Raw genomic sequence first — 20,447 nt, forward strand, 5'->3', positions numbered from 1 at the left:
TAAAATTTAAATTTAGGCAAAATTGAGAATGGCATGCTGTATGTTGCAGTCTGTCTCTGCGTTAGCCTCATGATTATTGTTTTTCTATGCCCTGTAACATAAATTTAAGGGTGTATTATTTATTTATTTTTTTAAATGTGCATAGCTGTATGTCCACCGAAACTGCTTGCAAATTTGTAAAAAAAAATCTAATGTTCCCACTGGCTATATTCTCTGCAGATCAAATGTGAGAATGCGGAAACATTCCACATTATGACCACTAGATGGAGCTGAGGAGCGTCCTTCTTTCCTATGATAGTCAGCGCCATCTAGTTGGCATAACACACATTCTCGATCTGCGGTGAAGGTTCAATGTTGCCCCATTCGCACTGAATAAATTTACATTACAGTTTTTCTGGGTGAAGGTGTACAGAATTATTTATCTTTTTTTGGGCTAAATTAGCAAATGTTTTTTTTCCCAACTGCGAATCTAGCTGTTTGCCTGTAGTTCCAGCCGCATGGTTAATAATTTGTTCAAACCCGGTGATAAGATAAACACATTGTTATTTGCTGCATCAGAAGTCTGAAGACTGTTTTACTTCATTTCCCAGCATGCCTCTTACCTCGTACACCACCATCTTCCCTTTAAATATAGCCATAAGGTGCGGGGGTTCTTTGCCCATAGTTACGCGCACTTGAACAGGCTCCCCTCCATATTGCTGGTCCAGGATCACAGACTGATAAGCTGATGAGGCAATTTCATCTTGACTGGCATGGCGACCCTGTGAAAGGTATGTATATACATGGTGGATAAGTGTGCTCCCAATGTACTAAACAGGATAAATGGAATACTGTGTTAGAATTTTTTTTTTTTTACTTTTTCTAACTAACATTCGGAATGCTTTTGTCAGCTTAAAGCATACAAATTTATTTTCACTATGCTTGCCACCATGTCTGTATATCATTTTCTTAAAGGCACGCTGTCATCAGAGACTAAAGCGGTAGTAAACTTCAGGAAAACCAGGGCGTTTTTTTTCAGTGGGAACGTGGAGGAACGCAGTTCCAGCACCTTCAGCACTGAATGTATGCAATGGCAAGGGGTGCTGGTGTATGATGGAGGGTCTACTGATACTGATGCTGGCTGCTGGGGTATCTATTGTTGCTGGAGAGGGTCTGTTTTGGTGTGGTAATCTATTGTTGCTGGTGGAGGATCTTTTGTTACTGGGGGGTCAATTGTTGCTGGAAGGGATATACTGTTTAAGGAGGGGTCTACTGTTGCTGGCTGCTGGAGAGTCTATTGATGCTGGCTGCTGGGAGATCTGTTGTTGCTGCTGGGGGTCTATTGTTGCTGGGGGGGGGGGCTCTATTGCTGCTGGCTGTGGGGTATCTATTTCATTGCTTTTCTTTTTATTATTACCAAATTCCTTACAAATTACTTAGGCACTACAAAATTATACTTGGCTCTATGTTCTCTAAAAGGGGTTGTACAGGGAGTTGGGTAGTGGGTGGAATCAAGCGTCGGTGCACAGAGGTGAATAGGGGTGGAACCAAGGGTTGGTGCTCAGAGGTGGGTAGGAGCAGGACCAAGGGTCAGTGCTCAGAAGTGGGCAGGGGCGGAATCAAGGGTCGGTGCTCAGAGGTGGGTAGTGGTGCAATCAAGGGTCAGTGCTCAGAGGTGGGTAGGGGCGGAATCAAGGGTCAGTGCTCATGGATGGATAGGGGTGGAATCAAGGGTCAGTGCTCAGAGGTGGGTAGGGGCAGAATAAAGGGTCGGTGCTCAGAGGTGGGTAGGGGCAGAATCAAGGTTCGGTGCTCAGAGGTGGGTAGGGGTGGAATCAAGGGTTGGTGCTCAGAGGTGGGTAGGGGCTAAACCAAGGATTGGTGCTCAGAGGTGGGTAGGGGCGGAATCAAGGGTCGGTGCTCAGAGGTGGGTAGGGGCGGAATCAAGGGTCGGTGCTCAGAGGTGGGTAGGGGCGGAATCAAGGGTCGGTGCTCAGAGGTGGGTAGGGGTGGATTCAAGGTTCGGTGCTCAGAGGTGGGTAGGGGTGGAATCAAGGGTTGGTGCTCAGAGATGGGTAGGGGTGGAATAAAGGGTCGGTGTTCGGAGCTGGGTAGGGGCTAAATCAAGGATTGGTGCTCAGAGGTGGGTAGGGGCGGAATAAAGGGTCAGTGCTCAGAGGTGGGTAGGGGCGGAATCAAGGGTCGGTGCTCAGAGGTGGGTAGGGGCGGAATCAAGGGTCGGTGCTCAGAGGTGGGTAGGGGCGGAATCAAAGGTCGGTGCTTAGAGGTGGGTAGGGGCGGAATCAAGGGTCGGTGCTCAGAGGTGGGTAGGGGCGGAATCAAGGGTCAGTGCTCAGAGGTGGGTAGGGGTGGAATCAAGGGTCAGTGCTCAGAGGTGGGTAGGGGCGGAATCAAGGGTCAGTGCTCATAGGTGGGTAGGGGCGGAATCAAGGGCCAGTGCTCAGAGGTGGGTAGGGGCGGAATCAAGGGCCAGTGCTCAGAGGTGGGTAGGGGCGGAATCAAGGGTCGGTGCTCAGAGGTGGGTAGGGGAGGAATCAAGAGTCGGTGCTCAAAGGTGGGTAGGGGTGGAATCAAGGGTCGGAGCTCAGAGGTGGGTAGGGGGCAGAGACATGAAGATACTTAGAAGGGGGAATCTTCCTTCTGCACCTATTCTCTATGAAAAAAAAAACACTGAGGAAAACAAACAAAATACATTTCTCCTGCAAGGTAACATGGTGTGCTAGTATGCATCACATATTATAAAAGATTTACATTGAAACGGATCCCTCCAGCAGTGTGCTGCTACCGCTGAAAGGGCTTCGATCTTTACCCGGTCTTCCTTTCCAGGTTTGCTGATTCTGCATGCTTGAATGGCCCAGGCTGCGATGATGTCACGGCTGGGGCACAGAGCTCTGAAGGAACGGCATTGAGAAGTACAAGCCGTCTGCCTCAGTGACATACAGGATTTGTAGTTCCTTCATTCACAGATTTCTGTGAATGAATGACGTGGCTGTCAAGACGTTTTTTTTTTTTTTTTTAAAGTGACAGCGGGTGCGGGGAAAATAACCTGCCCACCGTCACAGGGAAGGGAAGGGGGTTGAGAGGGGTGGGGTTTGAGGTGTGGGGGGGGGGGGGCGGGGGGTGAAGGGATATTTATCTTAACCGCTTTCATTCTTTAAGAAAATCGGTTTCCATTTTGTGTCTCTCTAACATCCACTTCACGAATAGATATGCTCAAGTTTTGCTAATTTCGTTTCGTTTCTCATGTTACTGTTATCTTCTTTAGTTGTTTCGTTTCTTGGAAAGCACATGATTTTTGAGAAATCACTGGTTTCACTTTTATTATAGGCTGTACTTGTATATGTTTGGATAATCTGTATGACACGTTCAAAGGGCGGTACTTTCTGAAAGCCCCCTTTAAATATTCACTCCAAAGAATAAAGATTAGATTTGCTCGGAGAGACTTTGTTGTTTTGTGTCATTGTCTCAATGGGCTAATCTCACAGGCCTGTGGGAATTGAAAATCACACTTTAACAGACATATCGAAGGTTTAAAACCACCTCTAGACAATCTACATTCCCTTTTGGGGTGGGGGGAGGTGCTGAACATGTTACAGGTTACACCCTAAATACAGGTGTATCATGTTCAGAAGGTGAACATAGCCTTTAACCCCTTCACACCTGGCCTATTGTAATATGACATCGGGTGGGAGCCCAGTTATCCTGGGAGGAGGTCATATGACATCTGGCAGTTGTCACAGAGAGAGGTCGCGGGGGAGCCCTATCAGAATTTTGCTGTGGGGCCCTATGAAATGTAGTTATAATCATTATATGAAATAGTGTAGAAATCTCTTAAATTAGAGTCATTATCTAAGTGTTCTTTAGTTTATAATCGACACGTCCTAAGCTTCATTTGTATCAGCCAGGAACTGTAGGTTCTCCCTTGGCTCACCTGCCAGATGTAGAGGATGTAGTGGTACTTGGTATTGACGAGGTACTTGTACAGAATGAGGTAACAGTCTCCACCGTAGAAATGTCCCAACCATTGTTTCTCTACTGGTACCAGTTCCAAATTCTCAATTCTCCAGACCTGTGGGGTCAGAACACAGAATGTCAGCGCAAGGCCAAAGCAAAAAAACTTCTGCAACCATAGGAGCATTGCAAACACAACGTCGTCAAATGTGGTTGTTGTTCATTGGTCTAGCTGTGGCTGTCAAATTTCTATTATAAGATGGAAAGTGGAAGCAACCATCCGATTGGTTACCTTGCACAAGACACTTGACATGCACTTGCAGATATTGAACACCTGCCTTTACAGGCACATGAACTTTGATGGCATCCCAGTCTTAGTCCGTAGGGTTCAATATTGAGTTGGCCCACCCTTTGCAGCTATAACAGCTTCAACTCTTCTGGGAAGGCTGTCCTCAAGGCTTAGGAATGTTTCTATGGGAATGTTTGATCATTCTACCACATTCTAGCACATTTGTGAGGTCAAGTACTGATATGGGACGAGAAGGCCTGGCTCGCAGTCTTTGCTATAATTTATTCCAAAAGTGTTCTATTGGGTTGAGGTCAGGGCTCTGTGCAGGCCAGTCAAGTTCCTTCACCCCATATTCACTCATCTATGTCTTTATGGACCTTGCTTTGTGCACTGGTGTGCAGTCATGTTGGAACAGGAAAGGCCTCAAACTGTTCCCACAAAGTTGGGAGCCATATATTGTCCAAAATGTCTTGGTATGCTGATGCCTTAAGAGTTCCCCCGACTGAAACTACGGGGCCAAGCCCAACCCCTGAAACCCCCCCCCCCCAACACCATAAACCCCCCTCCACCAAATGATTTGGACCAGTGCACAAAGCAAGGTCCATAAAGACATAGATTAGCGAGTTTGGGGTGGAGGAACTTGACTGGCCTACACCTCAACCCAATAGAACACCTTTGGGATGAATTAGAGCGGAGACTGATAGCCAGGCCTTCTCCTCCAATATCAGTTCCTCACCTCACAAATTAACTTCTGGAAGAATGGTCAAACATTCCCATAGACACACTCCTAAACCTTGTGGACGGCCTTCCCAGAAGAGTTGAAGCTGTTATAGCTGCAAAGGGTGGGCCAACTCAATATTGAACCCAAAGCCCTTGTACACACGGTCGGATATTCCGATGGACAATGTCCGATTGGACCGTGTTGTCGGATAATCGGACCATGTGTGTGGGCTCCATCGGACTGTTTCAATCGGAGTATCCGATGGACCAAGTTTTCCAGCTGGGCTATAAAATTTTCTGACAACATGATCTGATCAGACTTTGTCCGATTGTGTGTAGAGAATTCCGATCGGACAAAGTGCCACGCATGCTCAGATCAAATTCCTAGACCAAAGCTATTGGCTACTAGCCTTAACGTAATCCCATCGTAACGAAATTACGTCATCACATTCTGAACGATTGGATTTTCTGACAACTTTGTCCGACCGTGTGTATGCAACAGTTTCGGACAAAATCCAACGGATTTGGTTGTCAGAATGTCCGACCGTGTGTACAAGGGCTAAGACTGGGATGCCATTAAAGGTCATGTGCGTGCGGCAGGTGTCCCAATACTTTTGACAATATAGTGTATGTGAAAATATATTCTCACCTCCGCCTCTCCCGATCCGTCATCGACCATCTTGTTATGCGCTGCTACCTCTGGTTTGGCGTGCATGAGTGTGGCGTCAAACTTCACTTGCTCCACTTTGGCTAAACGAATATAAAGTTTAATATGGGGGTTATCAATAGAATAATGCAAGGTTGTTGTCTTTAATACTGAATGCAGACACAGAGCAATGCAAATAGAACAAATACTAAAGAACACAGTTTGCTATCACAGGCACCCCTTTCTAATTCAGGGGACAGAGCAAAGGAAAGAAATATAGGGACTGCCTGGACTGCGGATATAAAGTGCTGTTTGGCTCGTTAACCGGCTTTGTCTTTTAAAGCTGCCCACTTTATCAGTCAGGCTTTTTCCTGGCGTGTTTTCTTAGGAAGTTGGCTCTATTTTTTTGGTCCATATTCATATTTCAGTTTCTAATTCTTTGGATCTTTTGGATTCATTGTATGATTAAAAAAGGCCATCTAAAGAGAAGTCTCCATTGTTCCACCACCACTTTATATTCCTTTCTTCCTCTTCTGCCTGGGCTGTTCATGGTATGTTCCCATTAGATTCAGCACCATCCATACGCGGCTCATAGGTGTTTCTATAGGGCCTCCTGATGAAGCAATCAGGTGGGGAAACACGTCGCGGCCAGGGCACCTTTTCCTCCGCTACTGACCCTGTTTGTTACACTTTAATATCTATAGTGCCTTGATCTATGTTTATGATACCAGAGGGAACTAGTGCCATATCAGGGAATTAATTTTGTTTGTACATCATGTTTTATAACCTTTTAATGATAAGATGTAATAAAATGTTGTGCTTTTAACACCTTCCCACCTGTCCCATAGTAAAATGATGGCCAGGCAGGTGCACTGTTGTTCTGGGAGGACGTCATATGATGTCCTCCCAGAACGCGCCTCGGGCGAAGCCACACAGCGGTGCAATCTGTCCCTGCACACAGCCGATGACTGATCACTGCATAGGCCCACTGCCAGTGCCATGGGATCACTGTGACCAATTACATTGTGTAGCTAGCTGTGGTTGGTCACAGTGATCACATGGTACAGACAGTGCCAATCAAAGCCCATCTGTACCATGTGATTAGTTACATAGTTAACTCCGCCTCTTGTACCTTCTGTATTGAACTGTACTGTAATTGTGCTATCCCCCCTCTACATTGTAAAGCTCTGCGTAAACTGTTGGCGTTCTATAAATCGTGTATAATAATAATAATAATAGAAAAAAGACACAAGTCCATCAAGTCCAACCTATGTGTGTGATTATAGGTCAGTATTACATTGTATATCCCTGTATGTTGCGGTCGTTCAGGTGCTTATCTAATAGTTTCTTGAAACTATCAATGTCCTCCGCTGAGACCACTGCCTGTGGAAGGGAATTCCACATCCTTGCCGCTCTTACAGTAAAGAACCCGATACGTAGTTTAAGGTTAAACCTCTTTTCTTCTAATGTTAATGAGTGGCCAAGTGTCTTATTAAACTCCCTTTCGCTGAAAAGTTTTATGCCTATTGTGGGGTCACCAGTACGGTATTTGTATATTGAAATCATATCCCCTCTCAAGCGTCTCTTCTCCAGAGAGAATAAGTTCAGTGCTCACAACCTTTCCTCATAACTAATATCCTCCAGACCCTTTATCAGCTTTGTTGCCCTTCTTTGTACTCGCTCCATTTCCAGTACATCCTTCCTGAGGACTGGTGCCCAGAACTGGACAGCATACTCCAGGTGCGGCCGGACCAGAGTCTTGTAGAGCGGGAGAATTATAATTTTTTCCTCTGAAGTTAATCCCTTTTTAATGCATGCCAATATTCTGTTTGCTTTGTTAGCAGCAGGTTGGCATTGCATGCCATTACTGAGCCTATCATCTACTAGGACCCCCAGGTCCTTTTCCATCCTAGATTCCCCCAGAGGTTCTCCCCCCAGTGTATAGATTGCATTCGTATTTTTGCCAACCAAATGCATTATTTTACATTTTTCACATTGAACCTCATTTGCCATGTAGTTGCCTACCCCAATAAATTTGTTCAGATCTTCTTGCAAGATTTCCACATTCTTTGGAGAAGTTATTGCCCTGCTTAGCTTGGTATCGTCAGCAAATACAGAGATTGAACTGTTTAGCCCATCCTCCAGGTCGTTTATGAACAAATTAAATAGGATTGGTCCCAGCACAGAACCCTGGGGGACCCCACTACCCACCCCTGACCATTCCGAGTACTCCCCATTTATCACCACCCTCTGAACTCGCCCTTGTAGCCAGTTTTCAATCCATGTACTCACCCTATGGTCCATGCCAACTGACATTACTTTATACAGTAAACATTTATGGGGAACTGTGTCAAATGCTTTTGCAAAATCCAGATACCCCACGTCTACGGGCCTTCCTTTATCCAGCTGGCAACTCACCTCCTCATAGAGGGTTAATAGATTCATTTGGCAAGAAATATTCTTCATGAATCCATGCTGATTACTGCTAATGATACCGTTATCATTCCTAATATCTTGTATATAGTCCCTTATCATCCCCTTCAAGAGTTTGCAAACTATTGATGTTAGGCTAACTGGTCTGTAATTCCCGCGGATGTATTTTGGCCCTTTTTTAAATATTGGTGCTACATTGGCTTTTCTCTAATCAGCTGGTACCACTCCAGTCAGTCACTAGACTGTCAGTAAAAATTAGGAACAATGGTCTGGCAATTACTTGACTGAGTACCCCCAAGGACCCTCGGGTGCAAGCCATCTGGTCCCAGTGACTTATTAATGTAAGTTTTTCAAGTCTATTCCTAATTCTGTCCTCTGTTAGCCATGAAGGTGCTTCCTGTGATGTATCATGAGGATAAACACTGCAGTTTTGGTTACTGATACCCCCTGATTTCCTCATGAAGATTGAGGAGAAGAATAAATTCAATACCTTCACCATCTCCCCGTCCTTTGTAACCAGATTGTCTTCCTCATTCTTTATGGGCCCAATATGGTCTGTCCTCCCTTTTTTACTGTTTATATACTTAAAGAATTTCTTGTTTTTTTGTGTCTTTCATGTCTTTTCGTGTCTTTTCATGTTCTATTTTAGCTGCACTAATTGCACCCTTACCTTTCTTGTTGCATTCTTTGTAAAGTCCGAATGCTGATGATGATTCCTCTGCCTTGAATTTTTTTGAAGGCCTTCTTATTTGCTTTTATATGCATTTTTACATTGGGGTTAAGCCATCCAAGACTTCTGTTCGCTCTTTTAAATTTATTTCCCAATGGGATGCACTGGCTAATCCCTTATTTAATATGCTCTTAAAACAAACCCATCTCTCCTCTGTGTTCTTTGTTCCTAATATTTTATCCCAGTTTATATCTTCTAGCAAGGTTCGTAGCTTAGGGAAGTTGGCTCTTTTGAAATTCAGTGTCTTTGTATTCCTGTTATGTTTCCTATTTGTGTGAATTATACTGAAGCTAATTGACCTGTGATCGCTGTTTTCTAAATTGCCCTGTATTTCCACATCCGTGATCAGGTCTGTATTGTTGGTAATCAGTAGGTCTAGTAACACTTTGTTTCTAGTTGGTGCGTCTACCATCTGACCAATGAAATTGTCCTGCAAGACATTTAGGAACTTGCGGGCCTTAGATGAATGCGCGGTTCCTTCCGCCCAGTCTATGTCTGGATAATTAAAATCCCTCATTATGATGACACCTCCCATCCTTGCTGCTAATCCAATTTGTGATAGGGGGGTCTGTCTCCCCCTCCTCCCTCAGGTTAGGGGGCCTATAGCATACTTTCCTCTTAGTTTCATCCCGTTGGAGCTCTACCCATAAGGATTCCACCTCCTCCCTAGCTCCCCTAGTGATGTCATCTCTCACATTCACTTGTACATTATTCTTGAGATACAGGTATACCCCTCCCTCTTTTTTATACTCCCTATCCCTGTGATATAGGGAATACCCTTGGATGGATGCCAGCCAATCATGAGAGTTGTTGAACCAGGTCTCTGATATTCCCACAAAATCTAAATCCTCCTCGTACAACAGTATCTCTATTTGACCCATCTTGTCTGCTAGGCTCCTGGTATTGGTGAATAGGGATGAGCTCGGTGTTTGACTTGAACTTAAACTCGAACATCGGCCGTTCGTCTGTTCGGCGAATTCAGAACTTTGTGGACCGTTCGCACCAAATTCGTCTGGTACGAACGCCCCACAATGCACTACGCCATCGCAGTGCACTGCTGGCTCATGATTGGCCAAGCATGCACAGTGACCCAGCATGCTTGGCCAATCTCAGCGCCGGCAGCGAAGAGAGCCATAATTGGCCACGGGCAGGATGCCTGTGGCCAATTATAGCTCAGGGGGTTTAGTACACGCCCCACACTATATAAGGCTGCCAGCGTGGCGGCCTTGTGTAGTGTGTTCCGGTGTGCAGGGAAAGAGCAAGATAGGCAGGGACAGTGTTCTTTTCTCAGGCATCTGCAGGAGTTAAAGTGGGTGTTGTGTGCCTCCAGCACAGTATACACCTGTATCTACCCTTTTTTGCTGGTGTGCTCTAATACAGGCATCTGCAAGAGTTAGTGGGTGTTGTGTGCCTCCAGCACAGTATACACCTGTATCTACCCTTTTTTGCTGGTGTTCTCTAATACAGGCATCTGCAGGAGTTAGTGGGTGTTGTGTGCCTCCAGCACAGCACAGCACAGTATACACCTGTATCTACCCTTTATTGCTGGTGTTCTCTAATACAGGCATCTGCAGGAGTTAAAGTGGGTGTTGTGTGCCTCCAGCACAGTATACACCTGAAAATACTCCTTATTGCTGGTGTTGTCTGTTGCATATGTTGCATATTAGCCTTTAAAATTAGCACTTTCGATTTCTAACGTTCGAGTCCCATAGACTTTAATAGGGTTCTAAAGTTTGTACGAATTTTTGGTCCGTTCGAAGGATCTGGTGCGAACCGGGGGGGTGTTCGGCTCATCCCTATTGGTGAACACGCCACGTAGTTTAGTTCGGTCGCATACTGTCTTCTTATTGGGTGTTCCCAGGCTTAACCAGTCACAGCTAATCAAAATAAAAGACACGGAATGAACCAGTTTAATTCAGTAAAAATGGTTGCTTATACCAATAAAATTCATTGGTATTTGCAATCATAATGTGTAAAAATAAAATAAAAAATCCTGATCACTTCCCCAGAGTAGCACTGGAGCAATGTCATGATGTCACTTCACAGAGTGGAAGTAAAATATCTAATATATTTTTTTGGATCTTTTGCTTTTAAAGGTAAAGGAGAGATTTGATGTCTTTTTGACCACAGATCTCTCCATAAAGAGGATCTGTCATCCTTATTTCTATTACAAGGAAGGTTTCCATTCCTTGTAATAGGAATAAAAGTGCTAAGAAAAAGATTAATAGGACAGTGTTTTTTAAAGTGCCCCCATCCCTCCGTGCTCATGAGCAGAAGCAAACGCATATACAGTGTTCACATCAAATGTGAAGTATCACCGCAAACGTTAGCGCCCGAGCAATAATTCTAGTGCTAGACCTCCTCTGTAACCTAATTCTAGTGCTAGACCTCCTCTGTAACCTAATTCTAGTGCTAGACCTCCTCTATAACTCTAAACAGGTAACCTGTGAAACTTTTTAAAGCGCCACCTATGGAGATTTTAAGTACCGTAGTTAGTCGCCATTCCACAAGTGTGCGCAATTTTTAAGAATGACATCTGGGTATCTATTTCCCTGGCATAACATCATCTTCCAAACTTTACAAAAAAATTGGGTTATATATTGTGTTTTTTTTTTTTTTATTCATTAAAGTGTGAAAAACCACTGTGCAAAAATTGCAACAAAAATGGTGCAACAATCACCATTTTATTCCCTAGGGTCTCTGCTAATATATACATCTATATATATATCTACAGTGCCTTGCGAAAGTATTCGGCCCCCTTGAACTTTTCAACCTTTTGCCACATTTCAGGCTTCAAATATAAAGATATAAAAATTTTTTTTTTTTGTGAAGAATCACCAACAAGTGGGACACAATTGTGAAGTGGAAATAAATCTATTGGATAATTTAAACTTTTTTAGCAAATAAAAAAACTGAAAAGTTGTGCGTGCAAAATTATTCGGCCCCTTTACTTTCAGTGCAGCAAACTCACTCCAGAAGTTCAGCGAGGATCTCTGAATGATCCAATGTTGTCCTAAATGACTGATGGTGATAAATAGAATCCACCTGTGTGTAATCAAGTCTCTGTATAAATGCACCTGCTCTGTGATAGTCTCAGGGTTCTGTTGAAAGCGCAGAGAGCATCATGAAGACCAAGGAACACACCAGGCAGGTCCGTAATACTGTTGTGGAGAAGTTTAAAGCCGGATTTGGATACAAAAAGATTTCCCAAGCTTTAAACATCCCAAGGAGCACTGTGCAAGCAATCATTTTGAAATGGAAGGAGTATCAGACCACTGCAAATCTACCAAGACCTGGCCGTCCCTCTAAACTTTCAGCTCAGACAAGGAGAAGACTGATCAGAGATGCAGCCAAGAGGCCCATGATCACTCTGGATGAACTGCAGAGAACTACAGCTGAGGTGGGAGAGTCTGTCCATAGGACAACAATCAGTCGTACACTGCACAAATCTGGCCTTTATGGAAGAGTGGCAAGAAGAAAGCCATTTCTCAAAGATATCCATAAAAAGTCTCCTCTAAAGTTTGCCACAAGCCACCTGGGAGACACACCAAACATGTGGAAGAAGGTGCTCTGGTCAGATGAAACCAAAATCAAACTTTTTGCCCACAATGCAAAACGATATGTTTGGCATAAAAGCAACACAGCTCATCACCCTCAACACACCATCCTCACTGTCAAACATGGTGGTGGCAGCATCATGGTTTGGGCCTGCTTTTCTTCAGCAGGGACAGGGAAGATGGTTAAAATTGAGGGGAAGATGGATGCAGCCAAATACAGGACCATTCTGGATGAAAACCTGTTGGAGTCTGCAAAAGACCTGAAACTGGGATGGAGATTTATCTTCCAACAAGACAATGATCCCAAACATACAGCAAAATCTACAAAGGAATGGTTCACAAATAAACGTATCCAGGTGTTAGAATGGCCAAGTCAAAGTCCAGACCTGAATCCAATCGAGAATCTGTGGAAGAGCTGAAAACTGCTGTTCACAAACGCTCTCCATCCAACCTCACTGAGCTCGAGCTGTTTTGCAAGGAAGAATGGGCAAGAATTTCAGTCTCTCGATGTGCAAAACTGATAGAGACATACCCCAAGCGACTTGTAGCTGTAATCGCAGCAAAAGGTGGCTCTACAAAGTATTAACGCGAGGGGGCCGAATAATTTTGCACGCCCCACTTTTCATTTTTTTATTCGTTAAAAAAGTTTCAAAAATCCAATAGATTTCGTTCCACTTCCCAATTGTGTCCCAATTGTTGGTGATTCTTCACAAAAAATAAACATTTTATATCTTTATGTTTGAAGCCTGAAATGTGGCAAAAGGTTGAAAAGTTCAAGGGGGCTGAACACTTTCGCAAGGCACTGTATATATATATATATATATATATATATATATATATATATATATATATATATATATATATATATATATATATATATATATAAAATGTTTGGAGGTTATAAGTAATGTTCTAGAAAAAAATACTGAAACCTGTAAACAAAAAGTGCCAGAAAAGGCTTGATCTTCAAGTGGATAGAATTCATAATATCAACTTTAATTATGCGTGAAGTTAAATAGCCGAAACAAAAAAGTTACGCTTGTTAAAGTGCCAGTTCTACAAAACAAAACAGCCAGCAATGCCTGCAAAAATCCCATCATGATCTGCTCCCAGCTCTTGATCACCTGCCTAGACAAGGGTTGCCACTTTTTGTTCAAGCCAAATCCAAACATTTTAGCGGCGCACATAATTTTTTTTTTTTTTAAGCATACGCTATAGAATTGTACTAGACCTGGGACACCTTTGGGCACTCCAAAGAGAACAGTAATGCAGTGCACATATAGTGCCCCCCTCAACCCTCCTGCCAAGCCCTGTTCCGAGCCACATTCCTGTTTGAACAATGTGTCTGGGTTTCTGGTGGACTGAAACCCGGACACATGATTCAAAACCCCGGACTGTCCTAGCGAATCCCAGACAAGTGGCAACTCTAGCTTAGACCAGCCAATGCCTCCCCATATAGACATCCGTTAAGTTTGCATCGAATTGATGTTCTACTTACCTATTTTTCCAAGAGTATGTGTCTTTCCCACACCAACGGTCTCGTTTTTTGTAGGCCACTTTTGGAAGAGCTGCTTGAACACAGCAGACTCAGAACCGTCATTTTCTAACTCCACGTTGGTAGAATTGGGGTAGTTCTTTGCTTTGATATAATTCTGTGAAGAAAACAAATAATGCCTTCTCTGTTGGTTTTGGTGTTTTAGAAGGAAAAATAGATCCCAGAATAAATAGCGAGTGGACCTCGACCAATCCCATCTGCTAAGCTAGGTGTCTTACTTCCCAGGGGTGGACTGACAACTCATGGGGCCCCCGGGCAATAGGAAATTATGGGGTCCCCGGGCAATAGGAGATTATTAGCCCCCCAGGCAATCAGAGATTATGGGGCCACACAGTATACAATCACACAGTATACACAGACATGTTTCTATTGGCTGAGATGGTACTGGAGAGGTGGGGCAGCTATAATCTTGGGATTTTTAGACCAAAAGACCAGATTTTTACATACTGTCCCTGGTTTTACTGAGGCTGGCAACCCTGATGGGGCCCCCTAGTGGCCCGAGGCCTTCGGGTAGTGCCCAAGTAGCCAAATGGTCAGTCCGCCCGTTACTTCCTACTCCACAGCATAAACATGAAAGTCCAGGGGACCCATCCAGTCATGTTTATGTCTAAAGCTAGACCAAAAGGCCCCTTTCATACTGGGGCGGTGGGTCCGTTGGCGGTAAAGCGCCGCTATTTTTAGCAGTTATATTTAACATACTTAACCAACCATGGTAGTAGCTGCCCTAAAAAGTCTTCACCATAATCAGTTGGTGCTTTATACACTATATTACCAAAAGTATTTGGGCGCCTGCCTTTACATGCACATGAGATTTGATGGCCTCCCAGTCTTAGTCCGTAGGGTTCAATATGGAGTTGGCCCACCCTTTGCAGCTATAACAACTTCAACTCTTCTGGGAAGGCCGTCCACAAGGTTTAGGAGTGTGTCTATGGGAATGTTTGACCATTCTTCCAGAAGCGCACTTGTGAGATCAAGTGGACGAGAAGGCCTGGCTCACAGTCTCCACCTTAATTCATCCCAAAAGTGTTCTATCGGGTTGAGGTCAGGACTCTGTGCAGGCCAGTCAAGTTCCTTCACCCTAAACTCGCTCATCCATGTCTTTATGGACCTTGCTTTGTGCACTGGTCCAAATCATTTGGTGAAAGGGGGATTATGGTGTGGGGTTGTTTTACAGGGGTTGGGCTTGGCCCCTTAGTTCCAGTGAAGGGGACTCTTATGCCCTGTATACACAGTCGGACATTCCGACCACAAAATCCACCGTATTTTTTCCGACGGATTTTGTCTGAAACTGGTGTTGCATACACACGGTCAGACAAAGTTGTCGGAAAATCCGATCGTTCGGAACGTGGTGACGTTCATTGCAAAGGACGGGACTACAGAGAGGCTAGTAGCCAATAGAGTTTGTCTCGTTATTTTGATCTGAGCATGTGTCCGTTGGAATTCTCTACAAACGATCGGAAAAAGTCAGATAGAGCCCACACATGATCGTATTTTCTGACAATATAATTTGATCGGTCCTTTTCCATCTGAATTTCCGACCGTGTGTTCACCACACACACTTCTATATATTGTTTTTTTCAACTTTTTGAATGGGCAGCTATAATTTGCACTTTAAAATTTATAAATTTGCGCGGATAAGGAGCTATTGTTCCTTTACTATACATTTTGAGGTTGGATTTTCCTGTTCCAACATGACTGTGCACCAGTGCACCAAGCAATGTCCATAAAAGACACGGATGAGCGGATTTGTGGGGGGGGGGGGGGGGGAATGACTGGCCTGCACAGAGTCCTGACCTCATCTCAATAGAACACCTTTGGAATGAACTGCAGGCCAGGCCTTCTCGTCCAACATCAGCTCCTGACCTCACAAATGCGCTTTTGGAAGAATGGTCAAACATTCCCATAGACACACTCCTAAACCTTGTAGACGGCCTTCCCAGGAGAGTTGAAGCTGCTATAGCTGCAAAGGGTGGGCCAACTCAATATAGAACCCTACAGACTAAGACTGCGAAGCCATTAAAGTTCATGTGCGTGTAAAGGCAGGCGTCCCAATACTTTTGGTAATATAGTGTATAAAGCACCAACTGATTATGATGGTGAAGACTTTTTAGGGCAGCTACTACCATGTGCGTGTAAAGGCAGGTGTCCTAATACTTTTAGCAATATAGTTTATAGTTACTGAAAACTTTCCAAAATCTGCTATCCAATTTGGAAATTATTATATAGGTGGCCTATCGGCAAGGGCCATGGCTGACCAACAACTTTGTAGCAGCTGCACGTATCTGTAGAAATTGTCTGCACTTCGTTTTGGTTGTCTATAGAGTTGCTTACCTTAGCTGGCTACAATGCACCTCTATGGAGCTACAGATCAGCGATGGTGCCGTAAACATCAGCAGGTACATTGGATAAGCTGGTGATTCTGTCGCACTCAAATGCCAAAAGTCCTCGGCAGCTCAGCTACGAATCACCAAAACCATTGCAACGTGAACCATCCATTGATGGCAATCTTTGCTTGGCATTAGTAGCCAACACTCTATTGTTCTTGTGCCCTTAGAACAGCCTTTCTTAACCCTTTTTCCAAGGAGGAACCCTTAAAATAATTTTTGAGTCTTGGGCAATCCCTTCTAAAAAATATAATATCTACAGACAAGGTACATTTACATGGTCAGTTAGTTTTAGTCATAATAATTAATAAAAGGCTGGAGAAGCTCCCTGGTGGCCAGTGGGAGGACTCCCTTAGTAGTCAGTTGGGAGAAGGACGCCTTTATTTGGTGGTATTTGGTGGTAGATAGTGCCCTAACTATGTAGGTATCATTAGGTGGGAGGTCCATCAGCCACAGCTCTTTGCTCATAAAACCCCTAGTAGATATGTGCGGTTCGTTCCGTTCCGAATCGAAATTGGGATGAATTTTTTGATACATCCAAATTACAACAGTAATGAATTTAAAGCAATACGAAATAACAGAAACAAAATTTTGGGCGAAATTCAAAATTCGAATTGAACTCGAATCAAACTCGAATCAAATCGAATTCGAATCGAACTCAAATAAAATTTGAACGATTTCAAATTTGATTCAAAACGTTTTCGAATTAATTCGAATTTTATGAATAGAAAATAAAAGAATGGAAAAGAAAAGAATAGAAAATACAAAAATAGAAAATAAGAGAATGGAAAATAAAGGAATAGAATAGAAAATAAAAGAACTGACTAAATTAGAATGGTAAATAAGGGAATAGCGTAGAAAAGAATAGAATAGAAAAAAAGCAATAGAATAGAATAAAATAGAAAGAATATAACCATATTCCGAATAGAATAAATTCAGACTCGAATGGAATAAATTCAAATTGAAATAGAATAGAAAATAAAAGAATAGATTAGAACAGAACATAAAAGAGTAAGAATAGGAAAAAACAATAGAATAGAATAAAATAAAAAGAATGTAACCATTTCACAAAATTCGATTAGAATAAATTTGAATTCAAATAGAATAGAAAACAATAGATTAGAATGGAATAGAAAATAAAATTATAGAACAACCCCCCGTGGGTTGTTTTTTTTAAATGTATTTATTTATTTTTTTGTTGTTGTTTTTGTCCTGAATTTTTTTTGGATGTTTTATTCTATAAGATAGTAATTATACAATTAATAAACATCTTAGATATCAACATGTATTCAGGATGATTGTATTGGTTTGTGTATAGTTTGTAGTTGTTTGTGAAAAATTTTGAAAATTAATAAAAATATATTGGAATGATGAAAATTATAGAATAAAATAGAATATAACCATGTTCCGAAATTCGAATTTCAAATAGAATAGAATAAAAAATAAAATAATAGAATAGAAAATAATAGACCAGAATATAGAAAAAAACAATAGAACTGAGTAGAATGAATGGAAATAATATAACCACCTTTCGGAAATTCAAATTTCAAACAGAATAAATTCAATTCGAATAGAATAGAAAAGAATATTGTAATACTAGAAAATAAAAGAACAGACTAAAATAGAATGGAAAAAAAGGAATAGCATAGACTAGAATAGAAAAAAATAGAATAGAATAGAAAAAAAACCTATAAAATAGAATAGAATAAAATAAAGAACCCGTTTAGCGAATTTTTCCAAATATTCATAAAAAAATGAATATTCACAAATTCGCAAATTCTGAGATTCAGAAATTCAAAAATCCAAAAATTTGAAAATCTAAAATAATAACTAATAATAACTTAACTATTACTAACTAATACATTATAGGTATTTCCTTTCAAATGTGGTTACTGAATGTAATGAATACGAATTTATCTGAAGTTACGAATTATCTGAAATAACAAATCCCATATCGAAACAAATGGAATGTAACTAATTAATAATAATAAATAATAATAATACAAACTTTTTTTTATTATTATTATTATTTGTTATTAATTAGTTCTTTTCTATTTGTTTAGATTGTTAAATTCATTCGTTTTTGTTTCATTCATTTATTTTTTTTTTTTTTTTTTTCGGGTTAATTGTTATGATCACAATTCGTAAATTTAGAAAATTCATAAATGTGAAAATAAGAAAGAAAATCCAAAAATTTGAAAGAATAACTAACTAAATAATTAATAATAACTAACAATTAAATTATAGGTATTGGAATCTCCTTTCAAATTTGGCTGTTAGTGAACATAACGTAATATGAATTTATCCGAAGTTACGAATTATCTGAAATAACAAATCCCATATCTAAACAAATGGAATGTAACTAATTAATAATAATAAATAACAATAATAATAAAAACGTTTTATTATTATTATTTGTTATTAATTAGTTCTTTTCTATTTGTTTAGATTGTTAAATTCATTCGTTTTTGTTTCATTAGTTTTTTTGTTTTTTTTGTTTTTTGGGTAAATCGTTATGATCACAATTCATAAATTTGGAAATTCGTGAATCTGAAAATAAGAAAGAAAATCCAAAAATTCGAAAGAATAACTAACTAAATAACTAATAATAACTAACAATTAAATTATAGGTATTGGAATCTCCTTTCAAATTTGGCTGTTAGTGAACATAACATAATATGAATTTATCTGAAGTTATGAATTATCCAAAATAACAAATCCCATATCTAAACAAATGGAATATAACAAATTAATAATAATAATAATAAATAACAATAATAAAAACTTTTCTTATCATTATTATTATTATTATCATTTGTTATTAATTAGTTCTGTTCCATTTGTTTAGATTGTTTAAATTTATTATTTTTTGTTTGTTAGTTTTTTTGTTTTTCGGGTCATTCGTTATGATCACAATTCGTAAATTCGAAAATTCGTAAATCTGAAAATAAGAAAGAAAATCCAAAAATTCGAAAGCATAACTAACTAAATAACCAATAATAACTAACAATTAAATTATAGGTATTGGAATCTCCTTTCAAATTTGGCTGTTAGTGAACATAACGTAATACGAATTTATACGAAGTTACGAATTATCCGAAATAATGAATGCCGCATCTAAAGAAATGGAACGGAACAAATTAATAATTAATAATAATAAAAAGTTATTATTATTGTTATTTATTCTTATTAATTAGTTTCTTTCCATTCATTTAGACAAGGCATTTGTTATTTCGGATAATTCAAATTTGAAAGGAAATTCTAATACCTATAATTTAATTGTTAGTTATTATTAGTTAGTTATTCTTTTGAATTTTTGGATTTTCTTTGTTATTTTCAGATTTACTAATTTACGAATGGTGATCATAATGAATGATCCGAAAAACGAAAACCAAAAAAAACAAAAACGAATGAAACGAAAAGGAACATGTTTTTTGTCAGTTCATATGTCTAGCCCTCGTGAAGGTGATGATGATGGACATTCTCACGGTTTCTCTACTCACCATGGCACGTGGCATGGCTTGCGATCTCTCCTCTTTTGAAGCGTTCTTTCCTTTCCACACAAAGACCTTTATTCCTCCTTGATCCAAGATATAGCAGTCCTGCCCAGGACAAGACAGGAGTCATTACTTTACACAGCAAACCCATTTTTAGCTTGACAAGATGATGTTTGAGCCTAGGTTCACACTGGCGTATGGAAAACACTACATGCGATTCACACAGGAATCGCACCGCATTTTTTTCCCTTCATGTGACAAAATTTTTAAGTTGCAAGGAGAAATCCTTCAATAGGTTTTTTATTAAAGCATGCATGGTTTCTGGGTCACACAGGACCCCTTCATCAGGCATGTGAGGAATGTCTCACATGCCTGATGAAGGGGTCCTGCGCAGTGGCGGCCTGTCCACTAGGGGCACACAGGCGCCGCCTCCCCCCCCATCCATGTGTCCGGCACTCTAATCTACATTCGGGGTGCCACATGCATGGTTTCCAATGGGGGGGGGGGGTTTGAAGCATATGATTAGAACCAGAGGCTCTAATAGGCATCAAAAAAGGATGGGCTCGGGGTGCCCAGTTGTGTGATAATAGCAAATGAATATTGGCTATTGTCACACTGACCCTCCTCCCAGGCCAATCAGGAAGCGGGACCCGTCACCTGATTGGCTGAAAGGAAGGGGCGATCC

General features: G+C 41.2%; 1 protein-coding gene across 2 annotated transcripts in view; it reads right to left on the reverse strand.

Moving 5' to 3' along the window:
- VIL1 (villin 1) overlaps positions 1–20,447 on the reverse strand; it is an 86,405-nt gene that overhangs the window by 19,909 nt on the left and 46,049 nt on the right. For both annotated transcript variants that reach the window (XM_077447888.1, XM_077447889.1), the window contains exons 9-13: positions 19,769–19,867; positions 13,825–13,978; positions 5,610–5,710; positions 3,932–4,069; positions 603–761 (exon numbers count right to left, since the gene is read on the reverse strand). In XM_077447888.1, the coding sequence (XP_077304014.1) occupies positions 603–761; positions 3,932–4,069; positions 5,610–5,710; positions 13,825–13,978; positions 19,769–19,867 (651 nt within the window). The remainder of the gene's footprint in view (positions 1–602; positions 762–3,931; positions 4,070–5,609; positions 5,711–13,824; positions 13,979–19,768; positions 19,868–20,447) is intronic.

Source organism: Lithobates pipiens, unplaced genomic scaffold (genome assembly GCF_037356315.1).
Source record: "Lithobates pipiens isolate NorthernLeopardFrog02 unplaced genomic scaffold, aLitPip1_a1.2 Scaffold_22, whole genome shotgun sequence".
NCBI lineage: Eukaryota > Metazoa > Chordata > Amphibia > Anura > Ranidae > Lithobates > Lithobates pipiens.